The sequence below is a fragment of the Lonchura striata genome, chromosome Z (assembly GCF_050655825.1).
Source record: "Lonchura striata isolate lonStrDom1 chromosome Z, ASM5065582v1, whole genome shotgun sequence".
NCBI classification, from domain to species: domain Eukaryota; kingdom Metazoa; phylum Chordata; class Aves; order Passeriformes; family Estrildidae; genus Lonchura; species Lonchura striata.
Window position 1 is genome coordinate 65,237,359 of NC_140740.1, and position 20,656 is coordinate 65,258,014.

The 20,656-nt window shown below is 37.5% G+C and overlaps 1 protein-coding gene across 2 annotated transcripts in view; it reads right to left on the reverse strand.

Annotated features, from left to right (window-relative positions):
* Nucleotides 1-15,718, reverse strand: part of ADAMTSL1 (ADAMTS like 1) — a 389,105-nt gene extending 373,387 nt beyond the window's left edge. The window contains exon 1 of one of the 2 annotated variants that reach the window (XM_085567914.1): nucleotides 15,603-15,718. In XM_085567914.1, the coding sequence (XP_085424040.1) occupies nucleotides 15,603-15,674 (72 nt within the window). In that variant the 5' untranslated portion in view covers nucleotides 15,675-15,718. The remainder of the gene's footprint in view (nucleotides 1-15,602) is intronic. The other variant, XM_085567913.1, reaches the window with a different exon arrangement.
* Nucleotides 15,719-20,656: the final 4,938 nt, after the last annotated feature.

A 20,656-nucleotide genomic window follows, 5' to 3' on the forward strand; every position in this document is an offset into this window, starting at 1 on the left:
ACAGCTGACACTGCTAAGAAGTCTGTCCTCATATTTCTTCCAGGATGCTTTTAGATACTGGGAAGCTGCTGTTACATCTCCATGGAGCCTTCTCTTTTCTAGGCTGAACTCCTCCAACTCTCTCAGTTTGTCTTCATAGGAGAGGTGCTGCAGCACTCTGGCTGTCTTTGTGGACATCTCTCTAGCAGATCCACGTAGTTTTTGTACTGAGAGCCCCAGACCTGAAGGCAGTATTCCAAGTGGAGTCTCACAATTGTAGACCAGAAGGGACAGAATCCCCTCCGCAGCCCTGCTGCCCACACTGTTTTGGATGTTTTGGATGCAGCCCAGGACACGTTTGGCTTTCTGGGCTGGGAGTGCACATGGCTGGGTCACATCCAGCCTCTCATCCACCTGCACCCCCAGTCCTTCACAGCAAGGCTCTTCACAATCCCTTTACTCCCCAGACAGCATTTAGCTCACATGCAGGTCAGAAGGACCTTTCAGGTTGTTCAAAAGTAGCAATGAAGAGCATATTCAGATCAAATTCAGGAAAATATAGTATTACAAGAACTGTTCTGTTCACCATTATTTTATCAGCGCTATCCTTTGGGGAATATATGATATATGAAAATTAATACACCTCTTAACAGATTACCTCTGTAAAAGAAGAAAATATCAGAATCACATATTGTTACTGCCAGACTGATTAAAAGCACTATTTAGTAGTTTTCAAATAAATCTGCATTTTCTTAGTCTATAAGTCTTCCATAAAAGTGACTGCTGGACACCATATTACTGAATAACATTAAAATGAGTACTTACAGAGTGCTCAACAACTTTGGCACTTCAAAATCATGATTTAGTTTAATGTATTAAAATTATCATTTCATTGTATATTTTCTTGCAGCTAGAGGCAGGGAAAAAAAACTTATTACAGAAATATGCATGTTCATTTTGATAAACAAGCTTTGTTTTCCATATCCTTCAGAAGTAAGCCATTTTTCATAAACATAAAATCCATCTAAATTTGCACATCATCTATATATACTTTTATAGAAAAGAAAATTCTTAAGACTCACTCTGTCCTCAGAATTTTTAAGCACTCACACATATATAAATTATATATATGCACATTCCTTTAAAATGTGTTGTTAGGAGGGGCATGCAGTTTGTCTTATTTATTTTACTTGAAAAAGGCCTCTGCTAAATTCTGAACCAACAAGGTCACAGAACATGCAGCACATGCTGCTCTGGAGCTAGATGTACACACCATACATGGTGATTTTGGCATGTTGGCTCAGTCAGCTCTTAGAAAAGCAAAGGCTTGTGGTGGTTTCCCCAGCTAATAGTCCAATAAATAGAAAATCTTTCCCTGAAAAATGAAAGTAAGCATGCTTAAAGAATTACAGAAAAATGAAAAATACAAATAATACATTATTTTACTTTTTATAGTTGCTTCAAGTCAAATCTAGCCTACTAGTCTTCAAATTGCCTAGTACTTCTTAATTTCAGCAGCAGAGTACCTAAAAACAGACTAGTAATTGTGAAACACTGATTCATTAAAGTTCTCAATGTCCTTGAATGAAGTGGTGATGTTACTGAATGCTGTTATCTCCTTGACTAGCTGATCTAAACAGTGTCTCTATACAATGCAGGATAGTTCCCAAGAAGTAACATGTGTAAACCTGCTTTTCTGCTTTCCCACCTACTAAAAATGACATCATATGTCTTACAGGGTCAAAATATGCATCTTTGGCTAATTGCCCACATTCTGGAATGTGTACTTCACTAGTTTTATCTAATTTATCCCTTTGTGGTTAAATTTATCTCCTACTGATACAGACATCATACAGAATTCCTTATATGATCATATACTTAATATTTGGGCAATCAACACATGTTTTTTAGCCATATGCAGTTTATGAACAACTCTCTTGCAGTGCTACCAGCTAATTCACATGAGTAGCAGCAGACCTGCACTAACGTGAGCACTACTGTGTAATTCAGCTTCCTGATGGGTGAAAGAAAACCCCAGAATCCAGCAGGCTTCTAGTCTCAGCGCTGGCCCAAGACAGGGTCCTTGAGGAGTCACACACTCCCTTCTCAGCTCTGCTGACCAAAGTTTCTGGGATGTGTTTGTTGCTCTTAGCTACAAGAAGAGCTTAGTATGTGACCCTGAAGTAGTGAAGCTGCCACTACCATCTCCCATTTTAAACAACCTTATTGTAAAGCAATCCTATGTCCTGTACCATACCAAAATATCTCACCTTCTGTAAGGGGAGATAGTATTTCTTTTGAGCAACAATATGTAATAAAAAGTAAGAAATCTTGGGTCAATATATTGATATCTTGCATGGCTGATGTTTAAATTTCAACACAAATCTCTGTATGGTTGCAGATCCTTTGGGAAATATTCTATTGTGTAGATAAAGGAGAAGGTGAGGTTAAAATAATAAACCCACTTCTATTCCTAACTGCAGAGTCCCATTTTCATTATATGTAGCAAATGTCTACAAAAGTATGTTAGATTATGACTAACGCTAATATAATTTTCACTTATTTTCCCTCAGATACATTAAAAAAAAGACCAAAAGCAGACACAAAGCATCATCAAATAATAACAATTTGTGTATAATTTCTGTGTCTTCTTTTTCTAACCCTCTAGATTGTCTGTCTGATTTTATTGCTCACCTATATGCCATTCTACTGTATCTATTACTCTCTATTGTAATGTTTTCTCATCACTGCATTTTTCATGTATAGGCATATATCTATATTTCCCCTGCAATTACTGTCTTGATGGTGACTTTGACCCACAATGTGGTCCTCTTTTTTCCTCTAATCATAGGATTTAAGAAAGAGACAAGCCATAACCTTCTAATTTTTAGTTCTCTGGGACAGGACACTGTATTAAAAAATGTAAGAAAGCAAACAGGAAAAACGCCTTCTCTAAACTCCTGTGAAATTGTGCTACTGTTGGGATGACAGTAGAGATACCAGTAACAGGAAAAACTTCAGCAGAGAAAATAATGTCAATGTTGCAGAATTTGAGTTTTCAAATACTGCTGGATTAAAATACCACATAATTCATATCTGGATAAATCAATTATAAATGTGGTTCCTCAATGACCATTCATTTATTACAGGTTATGATTATCAATCCAGTTGTCTTTAGATTTTTTTTATGTTCTAAATTCTAACATAATAAGAAAACTCTGAACAGTCCTTGAACAGGACTATGACAGTTCCTGAAAGAAACAACAACAACATTTTTTTTAAACAAAATGCACTCACTGGTAACTTGCTTTGATTAGAAAACAAAAGATTAATGGAAGATTCAAAAAGGATTAATTTGCTGTTAGTATGTTATCTGTCATGCTTCTCTTTATTGAACAAAATGCAGTTACAAAGAAAACAGATCTAATTATCCAAATCACTCTAAAGAAGCTGCAAAAGACTAACAAAATTAATTATTGTATGGAAGGTTATGATCACATTAATCAAGACAGCCAGTTTCAAGAGCCTATGACAGTGGATAATAATAAAGCTGTAAACAAGTTATGTACTAAAAGCAATTACCTGACATACAGAAGAGATCCACTTAGGGATACTTTTGCTTGGAAGGGCTATGAGAAAAGGTCTGGATAAAATCACACAAGTGGCTCATTTCAAATAAGAGACCAGTTTCAGAAAGCTCCATCACATGCTTACCACCACAAACCCCCCTGGAAATTATAGACATGTATCCTTTGTATCTAAGTATCTAAAGTATCTAAGTACACAAATTGGTACACTCCATGAGGGAAAACTGAACATATCATTGGCACCCCTACAACAAAGAATTTGTTAAATGGAACACGCCAGATAATCTTGAAAAAAGGAAAAGGATGATGACCCAAAAATCTGGAAGTGGCTTCTGAATTAGGAAAAATTACACACACAAGAACAAGGAAAGTTATTCAAGTAAGCAGTAACACTTGCACATGCAGCTCAACATCCTTCAATCCATGGCAAACATCCAGAGCTTCAGAAAAATGTGGGTGGGGGAACAAGGGAAGGGAGAAGTAAATAACGAGAGGATGTGAATAATTCTTCCAAGATTCTATAGATATGTAACTTGTCATCCTGTTAGGTTAAGAAGCAACAAAATCCTCACTGGTTTTGTATAATTAATATCATTAAACATTTGTATCAAAATTTGCTCTCAGCAAGATATACTATGTTACTGTAGGAAAAATTGTTTATTTTTGCTGGTAGTCTTGAAGTAGGAGGTGAAGAAGAGATAGAAGCATTAGAAAACAGAGTGCAATGGTTATAGCAATTCTGTGAAAATAAGAGACTTCCAACATTAAACTAATCCCTTTCCTCTTCCTTCCTTCCTTTCTTTCTTGATCTAATAAATGAATTGGTAGCCAAGAGAAGCCCAAGTCTAAAATGCACATCAGAATAAATAAATGTTTAGTTAAAGGTCTGAAAAAAAAAAAATAAAAGGAAATACTTGCCTCAAAAGATTAAAGGACACCATAAGAAGTTAAGTGTTTATCATATTAAAGACCCAATTACCTTCTCAGTTAATTGCTTCTTTCCATGCTTGATTCAAAACTCTTTGCCAATGGGCAATATATTATTGCATATAACTATTCAAAACATTTCCAGTGAGATTTCTGTGCCTGTTCATTAATGTTGCTAGAAGAATTCCTTAAGTGAAAATCCAGGGTTATCCTCTATTCTGTTTTCATAACTTCCTCTGAACCATCCCTTTACAGATTTTTTTTCCATTTTCTCTTTCTTGGAAATGAAAGTATATTTTTGCAAGTACTGTAGTATGAAGATAACCTTGCTAAAACCCTGGTTTTGCAAGCATTTGTAATAGGTATGGCAAAATTTATGGCATAGATACCAAATTTAAAGAAACTCTTTCAAAGAAGCACCTACAGCACCTCTATTCAGGAAATGGTACAGAATGACTTTTTGTTTGCTTTCTTTGTTCTGCTTAAACGCAAAAAAAATACTTCTTTGCTTTTCTTCAGTAGTTTACCATTGGAGGTAAGAATAATAAACATAGGTTACTTATGTTCATTTAATATTGTGATTCATATAAATAGGATTTTTAAAGGCAGATCTATCCTCTTTGACTGAGTAATTAAAAACAGTACTCTATATTTAATTTTCATAACCCAAGTTGTGAAAATACTTGTTGCTACTGAAGACAAACGCAATCTCAAATGTCATATTGGCTATATTGTATATGTATATTGTAAATGTCATATTGGCTGTATTGTACATAATTATTTGAAAATAATTTCAGATTATTTCTGCCTTATTCTGCCTTTAAAAACTCGAATTTCATTCTTTTGTAAATGAATTTTTACTTTTACTTTTGCGTCCAATAACCATCAGCTTTCAATGTCCTGCAATGATTCCCTATTTACCAGATTGTGTTAAAAATATGAAAGACATGTTTCTTCTGCTCACCTATGAGAATGTCAATGGAGAATTTCTACCTGTTGCTGACTGGAAAGGAACAATTCCAAACATTCACCATTTGAGGCTCAATAGATGTTTGCTTTCCTTTATTTAAAGGGAAAAAAATAGCAAAAACAACCAACCAGCCAACCAAAAAAAACGCCAAAACCAACAAATCAAAAAAAAATTTGTCATGACCACATCTTTTGCTGCACTCCTCAGAGACATGACACAAGCTGAAGTGATTTGAAGCTGTAGCCTAACCCCAGTAATTTAATTCTCTCACTATTGTTGTATGGGAGAACCCTTCAATTTCTCAACAAAATGATATGCGATTTCTAAAAAACAAGTGGCATTGAAAGGAGGAGGGAAAGGCTGGCCTCTTAAAAAGTTAACAAAAAAATGTTCTCGTTTAGTTCTTAGCGTTGAAGGAGTTTTTTCAAATCTCTATTGCTCACTCTTTCACAACTTTTAATTCAGCATCTAGTAAAGAAGATGATGTTAAACATAAACAACAACCAAATTAAAAATTCCACAATTTCAGAATCCACATATTTAGACTAAACACGCACAAAAACATGCCTTACCAGCGATGTGGGAAGCATATCCAGGCTGCCATGTGACCATATATTCTTGTAGTCATTCTAGCACACACTGAAGATGTTTTGCACTTTCTTAAATTTTACAATTCAGTGTAAGTTTTTTGTCGTTCTCAGAGGTACAAGTGTACATCCCAGTGCTTTTAAGAAACTAGGATTCTTTGAATCCATAGGCGCCATTCTATCTTCATCTCATAGGACTATCTGAATTTTTCAAATCATAGCAGTTTGCAACAAGTCTTTCATCCTGACATTTTGAAATGCAAACCACTATAAACCAGCAAAAATATGAACAGCATGAAATGTTTTTTTATGTACTTCTATGAGTTTAAAAACAAAATCCTCCTGCCCTGCTAAAATGGGATGCAGGAGAAAAAAACATGTTGTAAACATTATTTTGGCCTTAAGATATGTGATGTTCTGTGCTTTTTATGCAATCAAGAACCCATTCTCAATTCCAAGTTTATAACAGATGCTGCTATTCAGACAAACACTTCTACTGCAATTATTGCAAATATACCAAAATCTCAGTTTGAAAATTTAAATACAGTTATCAGGTTCGATATTCCCACTTCTGATCTTGGTCACAATAAGGTGCCTGTATTATACAGACAAACAGCTAGACAAATACATAAATATGAAGAATTGTAGATGGAATTTTTCATGGAAGTGGTGTCTCCAGATGAAAAGATGTACTGTCAGTCCTTTGGTTTCTGTCTCCTGTATTTTAGCTACGCTGCAAAGAGTTGACAAAAGCATTATGGCACAGTATTTAAACACTGGAAGCTTCTTCCTAATTTTTGTTCTAATTTTTGCTTTCCAGACCATGATTTTACCCAGCATTCCTGACAAATTTATCAGTAGCTGTAAACTTGGTAAAAGCTGAATATCATTACTAAAACAGGGATAATGATGGCAAGAGCACTGAGAAAGATTTTGAAGGGCATCTTTACACAATGCAGACTTTGGGGAGGAGACATATAATCTTGTTATTACAAGTAAGAAAAATGCTGCCAGGAGATGCTTAGTTGACTCTCAGAGCTGTCATGTGGAAAAATCTAACTTCAACTATTTTAAACATAATTTTCAGGTGTTAATCCTATAATCTGAAAACATTCAGCTAGCAAAAATGCAGCTAGCAGACATTCTGCCATTAAAACCTGTGCTTTTCACAGTAGTTATTTACATTGTGATTTCTTCTGAATAACTTTGTCAAGGACTAGGTTGTGCTATGTGCTTCCTAAAGAACATATAAATTCCTGCTTCAAAACCTTATAGAAATATAAAAGACACATGAAAATATAGTTTCATCTCTGTTTTACAACTAGAAAAGCCATATAAAGAATGCAAAATACAGTGTACATTAGAAACATTAGAAATTCAAGACCTCATCTTGATCCTGTGGCAGGATCTACAAACAAAATATCCCCTTCTGTGAGTAGGTTCATATGGGGACAGGAAGAGGTAGAAGATTTTTAAGAGGAAAAGGAAAACTAGCCTGGCCATAATTTCTTGAAAAAATATTTCAAATTCATGGAAAAAAATTAATTTATATCAACATGTTTGAGAACAGCTCCCTTGGATTTTTTGGGTGATGGGGGAAGTGCAGAAACTTCTTCCTGTTTGATGAATTCTGCTGTATTTCTTCGTCTGAACAGCAATCAAGCATCAAGTCTTCCTGGGATTTTTTTCCTTTATATGTCTTTTCTAGGAGATAAAATCATTCTTCACTGCATGGCTGCTCAGGGTCAAATAGATTTCTCTGCAATACGAAGTTACTGCAATAAGAAGTCTAAGTTAGCTTTCCAAATTATATTGGAAACTAATAGCACTTGAGTAGCCCCTGTGCTCAGCTTCCTTGCAGAGCCCAGTCATCAAATAATAAATCCTTTCTACACTACAAACTCACTATAATTTAACCAGGGCAGGTATGTTTAAAATTTGAATTTACAATCACTGTTTCCAACAGACATACATCAGGAAAATTGAATAAATAAAACAATGCAAGGATAATACTATTTCCTGGTCTTTAACTCAAAGCCTCAAATCAAATAGTTATTGTTTCACTATGCTCATTTACTCTTGAAATGTAGATCCCTGTTAAAAAAAAAAATTCTTTCTCCATTTCCACTATCCTACCACAACATACTGTAGCAAAGCCCATAGAAATAAGAAAGAGTTTATCATCTCAGCTCAGTAATTTCTTTGGGAGTTAGTGTAAGTCAGGATGAGTGTGGCTACCCTCTAGCTCATCTGAAAAAAACCACTAAGAGAAATAAAATAAAATCAAATAAAAGATGCAGCCACACAGGAGTAGTGTTTGGCTTTTCTGTTACATAGTAGTGTCATTCTTATGCAAAATGTCTTTCCTTCATGTCAACTCTTCACAGAATACAAAAAAAATTACAGTGCAATGGAAAACTGGTTTCTGCAGCCCCCTAAGTTACACAGAATGGCACTATTATTTTAACAATGTCAAAGTCCAAAAGCAGGTCATTCTATTTCTTGCAATACTCATGCCTGTTTAATCAAGTCAAAACAATTACTGGCAGTTTTGTATAAATCCACTTTTCCATTCTTAAGTATCTTTTGGAAGAATATAGGTATATAGGGCCAGTTTAAAAAAAAAAATATAGGTACAGATTAAAATTCTGGAAAAACTTGGTTGAGTCGAAAGCAGCAGGATCAAACAACACTCCACAAGCCATATCTGGGACTGGTGTAATGCCATTATTTATGACATCTAGCCATATAGAATTATGAAAAATCTGAAGCATAGATACAAGAATAAGCTTTGTTTAATTCCTCTGATGGATGTTATTGGCCAAGACAATCCTGCTAGATCACCCCCTCCATTCCTGCACCAGTCTTGAACTGGTGTGTAAGCAGCACATATAATACTGCTTTTGTGCACTCAGTAGAACATACTGAACAAACAGGCTTTCTGCAGTTCAGCAGAACACATTGTTGTAACACAATTTCACATATATATGTTCAGTCCAAGTGATGCATCATCTTTTTTTATCTCCTTTATTTTCTTCTTCCACTTGAAGAAACGTAACTGTGTCCAACAACACCAGTGATGTAGTCATCCCAGAATGTATTCTAGGATAACTTCTGTAGTTCCAATAGATGTATTTCCAAAAGGCCTTGAATGCCTCTTTGCTTTCCACTTCTCCCCCTCTTGGTAGCTTTCCTTGCACATACATGTTCAACAATTATGCTGACTGCACATTTCTCTCAAAAGGAATAAAAAATATACCCTTAAGACTGGAAAGGGTGTTAAGAGTTTAATTAAATTTAATAGGGGCATGACTCAGATGCACTCAGATGGCACAATTCACCAAGCCTTGTAAATGGCATGTTACTTTGCCATTGCACTGTTTACTGCAACAGAAACATCTTGCTTGCAGGTAGGACAGAACTGCAAATACAGAATGCAAAGTGCCTTAAGGTGTGGAAAACAGCATGTACCCATGCTATACAGGAGCTGTTATAGGAGGATTTAAAGTACAGGACCAGAAGCATACAGGGAATACTGTAAAATAGTAAAGTAGAGCAAAATTCAGCTGATCACTTGCTAGTCTATTCACCATACATCATCCCAGTAGAAGACTTCATCACATTTCATTATCTTCTAGATCACAAGCAAGGCATATTTTACTGTGTTTTTCATTAAAAAAACCAATGCAAACAAAAATTCCCAAACAAACAAATGAAAGAAAGGACACTGAAGAGTAAAATTACTGAAGTGTGGGAGTGTGGATTACAGTGAAAAATGATTTTTTTTTTCTTTTTAATGTTAAGTGAAAGTCTAAGAAAAGACTTAAGAAGAACATTCAATTTCTAACCAAGATTTTCAGAAATCCTGATATAAAACACAGGCCTATCTGATAGCCACACAGAATTCCTTAATCCTAGGGAAAAACTAGCAGGAATAATTTACATCCTCTGAGGTTCCATAAAGTTCTAGTAGTGTTCACTTTGTGCACCCAATGTGAACTTCTACGCCAAGAACAGAGATGCATTTAAATTTTAAGTTTAATTTTAATTTTAATTTCTATTCTGAGAGAAGCAATTTACAGGGGTATGAAACTGGAACATGATACTAGTAATCTAATCCAGATTACCAAAAATTATACCTCCACTTTTTGAGGAACATATTCATTAAACAATTCTGCCATCACTCATCACAGGATATTCCCTGTCTGTAGTTAATTTTATGGTAGCATTATCAACCTGATCATTGCAGGAAATATTCATAAAAAGGGAAGTATTTTTAAACCTGTGAAATCTGGCACTTATAACTAAATGAGGAAAGAGATAAAATTTCAAATCAGATAGATACCACGGAAATATAGTTTTTCTTTTCCCTTTATCTTCAGGAGGCAAAAGAGGAGTTTATTGGGGTCAGGAGGAACTACAGAGATCTTGTCAGAAACTGACAAGACCAGTACAATCAGAACAGTGCTAAAATATTCCCATCCCCTCTCTTTATCTCTGAACCTGTTGTAGCTCTTTTTCAATCTGCAGTAAGAATTCACAAACCCCTGGTTCACCCTTTTGTACATATGACTGCTGTAGGATCCACATGTAATAGCATCTTGTGAATAACCTGAATTTGGTGCAACAGGAGAAGAGGAAGTATCACTTCGTCCCCTGCACATATTCACATATGCACATATTCACATATGGCCTGTGAAAATGTGTAAAAATGCTGAGGGCTTAAATCTCTAGTGAGCTGCAGGCTATGAATGCTCAGAAATCGGTAACTTAAGCAAACTTATTCCCACTTTCATAATTCCAGAAATTGACATCTCCAGTGCAAGTCCTTTCTCTTGCTAAATATTTAACTCTTCTTCACAAAGAAACTAAAGGGACTTAAGGTTTTCATGAAAACAAGTTCATGACAACCGTTTTAAATTTAATTTTTTCTCGTACACCTGAATTCTCAGAAATGGCAATAGTTTTGTATTAATCTTTCCTAAAAACAGTCAGTTGAAGCCAGGTGTACTTACTACAGGTTGAAGTTAGCCCACCATGGTAAAAAGCTAGCCCAAAGTGTTTTCTTAAAGTAAAGAGCAGCTCTGCAGGAAAAGATTTGGCACACAAAACTGATGATTAGCCAGCAACATTTCCCCTGCACTAGAGAAGGCAAATGTTATCCTGGTCTGCAATAATGAAATGATTGCCACTAGTCTGAGGGAGATGATCCTTCCCACCAAACTCAGCACGGATGAAGCCATGCCTGGAGACTTGTGCCCAGCTCTAGGCTCTCCAGCACCTGAGAGAGAAGGACATAAGGAGTCCAACAAATGGCCACAGCGCCGATGGGGGGACTGCACTGGCAGGCTGAGGGGCACTGTGCAGCCTGGAGAAAGGCAGGCTTGGGGAGATTTTATTAATGTATATAAATAGCTGAAGGAAGGGTGTAAAGAAGACACAATCAGGCTCTTTCCAGTGGTGCCCAGTAACAGAATATGAGGCAATGTTTACAAACTGTAACATCGGACATTCACGCTGGCCTTTAGAACATTCTGAGAGTGAGCTCTGGAATAGGTTTCCCAGAGAAGTGGTGGAGTCTCCTTCTCTGAAGACAGTCAAAAGCTGCCTGGACATGATCCTGGGCAATTGGCTCTGTGGAACCCTGTTTGCCTAGGGGAATTGGACAGGATGATACCTAGAGGTTTCTGCCAACCTTATTCAGACTATGATTCTGTGATTCTAATTGGAAGGGAAGGACGAAACAACAGGATGTTGAATATATCAGATGATTATGTAAAAAAACACCTTACTGTGATTTTTTGCCTCGAGTTAACAATATAACCAAGAACATTTGATCTATTACAAATCCCAAAAGAAAACTCTAGTCCTTAAAGTAACAAAAGTTTATTTAAACCTTCCACAGAAGATTAAACTACACCTGAGTTTGCTCATATTTAATATTGCCAGCCATACTTAGGTTCATCAATATAATTTTGATCACAATGCTTCCAAGATTTATGAAAAATACACTACAGAATTGCTTTTATGGGTACAAAACTGCTTTCAAGATGATCACACATGAAGCAAGTAGGGGCATGGAGTTATTTTAGTGCTAGCTGACTAATACATATAAATACAATACTTGTATCCTAATATTTTGTCCTATTCTCATGTTTTTCCTGCAGTTTTATCCTAAATTACTCCTGATGGAAGCATTTAGATCCTCTTACTATAATATGGTCTGTTTTTCGAAGGTAGGGAGTGTGTTTTTATTTTCAGTATCTTTGGCTTTATTTTCAACTTTGGCCAGTAGAAGAGGAAGTTATAGTCTTCTCTGGACAATGGAACAAAACTCAATGAATCTTCACTTGGTAAGTATTTTTCTGGGGAAGGATAAAGGTAACTGCTTATTATTAAGCAGCTATATTAATGTATTTTGTCATTACACGCAACTGTTTTAAAAAGATGCTCTCTTCTCCATATGACTATTTCCTGATACATGAAACACCACAACTTTACTTCCTTCTACCGTGTAACAGGTGTGGTGGATGTAAAAAGGGTACACTGTAGCATGCACAATGATGTAAATACAAAATAGAACAGCATATAGCAAATATGTGGCTCAACTAGTCTGAGATTATAATGGCCACCAAGCAAAATCTTTTTACCAATGACCTACATTTGCTTACACCCCTTCAAGACCTAAACCTACTCACCCTGACTAGCCTATAAAACACATGTGCACATGTGCATGAATCTCATACATGAAGTTTTAGGCAGAGAAAGAACTACATCTGCTACAGTAACTATTATGTACAATGCAATTTTAGATGCTAGTTTAGGTTCTTTTGTTGAGCTACTTACTATAATCACAGCCAAAAATATCTATTAAAAAAAATCCCTGTGAGAAGAATCACTCTAATAAAAGAAGTTCCACTAAAAGCCAATATATTCATTTTTAGACCAAAGGAAAAAAAAATATTAAAGAAAAAAAAAGTTGTAGACATTAAAAAGATGTGAAAAGATTAAGAAGATATTGAAATCCATAGAAACACTGAACTGAGAAGGCAGTACAAGCACATGTCAACAAGCAAATTTGTTCTTAATTCTAAAATAGAGCTCAAAGAGTTCAGACCTACATTTATTAATAGATTTTATTTATCACTACTGAAAAGAGCCAATTTGATCTAGTAAAAACTATTTTAAACTAGATCATAATAATTAAAATAGTATTTTTAAATAATAAAATAATTAAAATAATAATTAAAATAGTAATAACGACAACACATGAAGACTCATTTTTTTTCTCCTTAAAAATAATAAAAATAATTTAAAAAAAAGAAGGAAGGAAAGAAAGAAAATTATGAAAAGGATTTAATATGCTCTTTTGTCCTATACTTGGAAATGTTCAGAGTCAGGCTGGATGGGGCTTTGAGCAACCTAGCCTGATGGACGGTGTCCCTGCCCATGTCAGGGAATTTAGAACCAGATTATACTTAGGTCTCTTTCTATCAAAACCATGCTATGATAATACAGAATGATAGTGAAATATCATCCAAACCCTAAATATGAGCATTCATACTTAGTAAATGAGAAGAATAATTTTTCACCTTAATATAATCAGAATTTTAAATTAATAAATACAGCATTACAGAATTGCAGTTTGTTTATATAACACAGAGAGAGACATATACATATATATATGTACACACACACACACATATATACATACCTTCTTTAGGATACAGGCATATAGGCATATAACTTGTGGCTGCTCAGTGAAGCATAACTTTAATCCCCACTTATTTCACTATCTTGCATTACAAATGCAAGAAAGACAATGGGAGGTTTCCTGAGCTGATTATGTTCTTGGCCATAGGAAATGCTGTCCATGAGGACAACTGATTTTATTCACACTATCTGTGTGTAAATTTAAGGCAAGAGGCAGCGCCGAAATGCTATTTCAAGAGTAACACTATCTCAGTAAGTGTAAATGAAATTGTTGTGACTAAGTATCCAACATATAAGCCAGGGGAAGCTGCCTATGTCAGCTCCCGAGCCATTGCACTGCATCTCTATCACTCCACAATTTTCAAATGTAAATCTGAATAGTCTGTATTTGCTTGTAAAAAGAAATAAGGAGATATTTTAGTTCCTCACTCAGCAGAACTACTTGCAAGAAAGAGGGAAAGCAGGTGCACAGGGCCAGGATAAGCAGGAACAGAGAAGAGTGCCAAGGGAGATCAGCTCGATCTCTATCCTGGGAACAGAATTGCTGGCAGGATTAAAGGAAGTGGTAGATGAAGTTTCCTTTGCAGGATCACAGCTATTGCAATTCTAGAGGCCTGTATCAGAAAAGACAGCAGATGCCATTAGAGAGTGGTCTCTGTGGGCCAGTCTGGGCATCCTGAGGATACCAGTGCTCCAAAGCAACCTGCAGCATTTTTCAACAAATTTCCAGTGGCATAGTCCTGACCCAGTCCTGGCCACATGCCTTCAGGTGCAGGCTGGCATCACACTTCCTCCCTCATGGCATTCCACAGTTCTTGTGGATAGATTCCTTGCACAGAGCCCAAAGTGGTGCGATATCAGAAGGCAAAGCAATCTAACACAAAAGTTTCTCTATCAAAACAAATAACTTTACTCAGATGACTAGGCAACTTGCCCATGGATGTAGAGTTACTGTGGAGGTTCAAGAGAGGAGAAAACACATTTCATGAGCACAGAAGGCCAAAAATTCAAATACAGATAATTATATGTCTAAGTTTATTTCAAGTGACACTGTATCTTTTTTTTTTTTTTAATTATGGTATTGTTTTCTTGTGATATTTAAGATATTGGTCTAAATACAAAAATAGCATCATTACAGAAATGTGCTATTATTTATTTAAAATTCATCTTTGACATTTAGGAACCAAATCAAATAGGAACAATTGCAGAGAACCATGTTCACACCTTTTTTTCTTTAAGGCACAAACAAAGGTGAAAGTAAGTTCATACTTTGTCTCCAGAGGGGTAACTGGTGTATCCTCAGTGAGTATTTATTGTTGTTATTTTATTTTATTTTATTTTACTGGAGTCGGAAATAAAAGCTGGGCAATGGCACATTGATGAGTCAGCAAAAAAAAACCTACCTGTAAAGCACATTAGAGGATGCAAATTACACCCAAGGGAAACGCACTGACACGGCCCCGGCTTTCGGAAACACCCATGTGAGAAACGCAGGCGGAGATTCTAAGTTTCTCTGTGTCTTGGAGAGTATTTCCCCGCAGTGAAGCAGGCTGAGAACCTCACTCCCGACATTCGGAAAAGCTCAGGAACACCGCAACTTTTATAACGACCCCTCCATCCTGCCTTGCAGGGAGCGGGTGCGCCCGGCCGGGCTCACGGAGGGGTGCCAGCCCGGCAGCCGGCGGTGCCCGGCCCCGTGCGGGCAGGGCTGCGGCAGCCGGCACCACCTGCGGCCGAGGAGCGGCGGCCGCGGCAGCCGCAGGTGCGGACCTCTCTCCGCCCCAGCACGGCGGCACAGCGGCCCGGAGAGCAGGGCGGGCGACCCGCGGGCCCCCTTACCTGTGCGACGGCGAGGAGCCCCAGGGCGAGGGCGAGCGGGGCGGCGGTGCCCCGGCGCTGCCCCGCGGCCATCCTGCTCCGCGGCGCTCCGCCTGCCTCGGGCCGCCCCGGCGCCTCTGCGAGCGGCGCGGGGTGCGCGGCGCCGCCGGCCCCGCAGGGCAGGGAGGTGCGCGGGGCGCGGCCCCGCTGCCGGACGCGGCGAGGGAGGCGCGGAGCCGCCCACGGCGGTCCGCCCCCGAGGGTCCTCCGGGCAGGGGTGCGGACCGAGGGCGGGCGGGGCACACGAGGCTCGGGGAGCGATGGGTGGCCTTGGGGCGGGAGAGGACGGAGCGCACGGGCAGCGATAGGAGGTGCAGGCAGCGATGGCAACACAGAGCGATGGCAGGCAGCGAGGGCGAGGGTTCGACGTGTGGGAAGGGATGGGCGTCTGGGAAAGAATGGGGCACGCAGGCAGGCACAGAGCGTGCCGGCTGGAATGGGCGTTCCAGTCTGGGGCACACAAGCAGGCATGGGGCATGCAGAGAGGGGCGGTGTATGCAGGCGGGTATGGCTGTTCCGGCCTGGATGGTTAAAGCAGGAGCAGGGTATATTGGCAAGGGTGGCAAGCACAAGACAGGCAGGCGTAGCCAGTCATGCAGGTGCAGGGTGTGCGGATCCAGGGACGAGCCCCCACCTGCCGTGGGGTACCGGTGTGCTTTCTTTGACACGCTTGCCTACTAAGCCTAAGAGAGTTTCCAGGATATTAAGCTGAAATGTTGTAGTGCTGACTCCTGCTGCCCACATCTGCCTGGAGGTAAAGGTGGTTAGCCAAGGAAGCAAAGCCCCTTCATACAGCTAGTTCTCTCAGTTACCTTCAAGCCCTCACTTAAAGTTTTTGGCTAGTATCTACAACTCCATCATCTGCTAACACAACAGTCAAAATGTAAGCCATGACAAACAAGAATCTGACTAAAATTGTGTTGGCTGCTTGTAAAAGGTTCATGGCAGCTCCTGTATGTCTCTCGCAAAGCCACACAAAAATGTATTATTATTGCACATGTCCCTAAAGTTCTTACCATGACTCTATTTGAATGCTCACGCAGCATTCTGTGCACGTGTATTTAGATACTTGGACAATCCCTGGAAAATGTGCACCCCATTGACAAGCCAAATAAATATGGGAAGCAGCATGTGCGAGGACTAAAGACTGCCACATTTCCCTCCATCTTTTATTGCATTATGTGAGACATTGTTGACAAAGACTTTGCTCTGTACAAAGAAGGCATGGTGGGTTTGTGGCTCAGATATGCATGGAAAATCATAACTGCTCTTTCACATTGAGATTTATAACATCTTTCATTTGATAATTCTTTAAAACCTGTTAATTATACAACAAACAAACTCCATGATTAAGATTTTAGAAATGCTCTTTCAACTACAGCTATGTAAAGCATAGGTGCTTACATTGAAAACTGCTTGATTTTTCAAGTACACCAGGAATGCTCTGTGATTATGTATGACAGAAGATCTTCTAGAATTTTGGCTTTCTTTTTACAGATATATGGTTAGGAAAATACATAAACATTGTCCATTATCATTCTTGGTTTTAGGAGCATGGAATTATAGAAGTTAAGGCTCCTGTACATATAGTGTGGTCTAAAGTATGTCATAAATGCCGCATGATCTAAGAAAAAAAATTGGCTGAACAAAACATGGCTTTTTTATGTTTTTGTAATTTACAAAATTTGTCATGAATTTGTCAGGAATGAGATGTTTCCAAGTTTCATGTTGCAAATTATGCTTATCTTTTAAGAAATCAGGAGGACATTTCCTGGAATTTACAACTTTCTGAAGGGCCTGATGGTTCAAGGTAAAACCAAGCGATATGTTAATTGTCAAGAAATGTTTTATTGACAATTGTTACTACTTACATTATGAATTGTGTGTTGCTGGCATACAAAGGATAAGATTTCTCTATTCTCACACCAAATTTATAGCTACAATGTTGGAACTGTACCATTTTTGTCTAATAGCTCTGTAACAGTTGTGTCTACAGCAGTACAGTCATGAAATTAAGTAGTGAGGGAAGGGAGAGAGGTTTCTGAAAGTGTCTTCCTACTTAAATGGACTTTAAGATATTTAACAAATGTATGTTTAAGCATAGAAAAAAATTAACAGTACTTACAGAAGTATGGTTCATACTCTTTTGTGAGACTCACAACAATATTGCTAGGTGCAGTATAGCAAGTCCATACTGTCATCAGTTTAGGGCTCTGAGAAGATTTAGGAAAATGTAAGATCTTTTAAGAACTAAGAAAATATCAAGGCTTCATGTGTAGGGAGAGAATTACTCTCCTTGTTCAGAAAAACAACAAAAACAACCTGTGCATATCTTAACAACTTTGAAGATACTTTCAGCATTAGCCAGAAGATAATGTGCTTGGCAAGGATATGTTTTTCTCCATGTTTAGAATTCAAGCAGGCTACATCCATAGAAAATCTAACTTTTTTCCTCCCAGCACATTGCCATAGTATGATGTACAAGATAGGATTGTTCTGTGTCTCTTTCTCTTTTCTATATAAACAGGTTGTTTCCTGCAATGCATTTTTAAACACAGACTTGCAGTTATAAATTCATTTACATTTGCCTCCATTGCTCTCAGAATTACACAACATATTTGGCCAAAATTCACCTCTACAGTAGTGATGTGCCAGTGTTCTCAGTACTGTACAAAATTAATTCCAGAGGTTCAAGTTTTACATCAGCTCAAAAACTACAAAGGCAATGACATTTCCATTTATATATTCAGCACCCACTTATATGCTTTCATAACTAGAGCTTACATCAGTGAGGAGCAGTTTGTGTTCTAGGTATACAATCCTTTCCCAAATGTAGAATGTTGTGATAATTTGATCCTGCTTGGATGGTTGAAGGATTATGAATGTGGGAGCCTTGAGGTGTCTCACAGGGTATACAGTACAAGTTTTCCTTTCTTATCCTCTTTGGCTTGCAGATGACATAATGATTTTCAGTTTGTTTATTTTATTTTTTGTTTGTGTTTTATTTTATTCCACAGACAGATTTAACATAGGTACAGAGTAGGTGAAGTGCATCAAGAGGATTTTCAGATTCCTTTTCTTCTGTATTTTTAACTACATACTATTCAAAATAAGTAATAAGTAGCAAACATGATTTTTAAAAATAATTAATATCTGGCACGACTTTGACTTGAACCTTTAAGGTTAATTAAATAATAACCAGTGGAAGAAGCAGTTTACGCAGAAAACAGCAACGCTTGAAAAATAAAATTTGTTAGTGAGTAAAAAGTCTAATTTTTGAAAAGTTAATAATTTTCCTTAGAACATGCAGTTTTAATAGTGTATTCCATCCCAGACAGTGAAGCTGAAGGGGATTCAATCTCTATAAATATATTTTACCATAAATTACTAGAACAGTGAAGCAAACAGAAAACTGCAATCTTCTGCCTGTGCTCCCCTCCCCTCTCCTTTGACACTTTCTGTTTCCTCAAACAAACAAAGCATTTTTTTGGCTATTGTGTATGCATCTATCAGATATCACCTGTTGGCATCTGAGCAGGCAACCACCTTTTAACTATAGCTGTACTGCATCTTATTGTGATCTTTCTTTCAAGACATTGAGCCAGAAACACCTCGTCCTTCCAGAAAGTGATGCTTCAAGGTCTTCAGAATCCATTTCAAAGTAACAAAATCAGCATAGTAAAAGGAAAAACAAACAACAACAAAAAACCAATATGCATATTTAAACATTAAATATGTAGAAATATATTGTACTTTCTACAATATATTTTAGAAATATATTGTAGAAAAAAAAGCTTTGTAGAAAAATCAACACCATACTCTATATAGTAGTAGAAACATATAAATGGGTTTATCTTTCTGCATTCAAAGTTTACTGGAAGCAGTTCAGAGATAGAAAAGTAGCACTGAAACTAACTATTTGGATGAAGAGTTTAAGTGCTTAGAACACTTAATCCTTTGATTTCAGTTTGTTCAAAACTCAGTGTGTGACAGCATTATTTTTTTATTTCTCTTTTTATAAAAAAATGTATCACAAATTGTTAAAAACTTAAGCAATACAATGCAATTTCAGATTTTTTTTGGGGGGAGGGGTGTGTGTTTTGAATTCTTGCATGTTTCATGGAAGAAAACCTGTTCTTTATATAAGAGCTCCCAGCAGAGACTGCATCTAAAACACTTAACATTCCAAAGTATAAAAACACGTATAAACTCTGATGGGTGAGGCTTTCTGGGTGAGGCTTAACTAGCCATACAAGACCTAGGATTAACCACAATAAAAAGTTCCTGAAATTGTCATAGAGTTTTTAAAGACCTTCCCAAAGAACTTACTATCTACTGTTCCCCAAGGATATGCAGTAGATACTTAAAATACAAAGAGACATAATATTTGTGGAAGAGAAACACTGATGCAGAAATTATTTTTGTTTCCATTATCACCTCATCTATAGCTTGAAAATCTCTATACTGAATCTGTCATCCTTAGTGATTTGTCAAGTGCTGGAAGAAGAGCCAGGTGGTAGCAAAACTCTGTCCCCTCCTTCCACTTCTAGGAGTCTTTTTAAGAAATTTAATTATGCAGAAAAGGGGATGGGAGCAGAACACAGCCATCAGCATTTGAATATGCCCTGTAAGAGCAGTAGAAACAGATACCTTCTTGCTCACCTATCAATGACATTTGTGATGCTGACTTTTGTATTTTAGGAGAGTGTATTTATCCTCTACTGAAAGATGGAGGGGCAATGCTGTGTTCATACAGGAGCTATTAGGCAGTTATGCATTCCAGTCCGACAAGCACAACAGTCTCAGCTGCAGTAGAATGGCACTTTCTGACATGGCTGAAGTATTTGTTAGCACATTTTGGGGATTTTTCCCCTGGCATTATAATGTCATATTATCACAGAACTAAGCCTTTTTATATTTATTTATTGCTTGTACATTTGTGTACTCAAGCATACCTGAAAAACTCTTTCCTGAGGTCTGGTATTTATTCCAAAACAAATAATGGCAATTTCTAC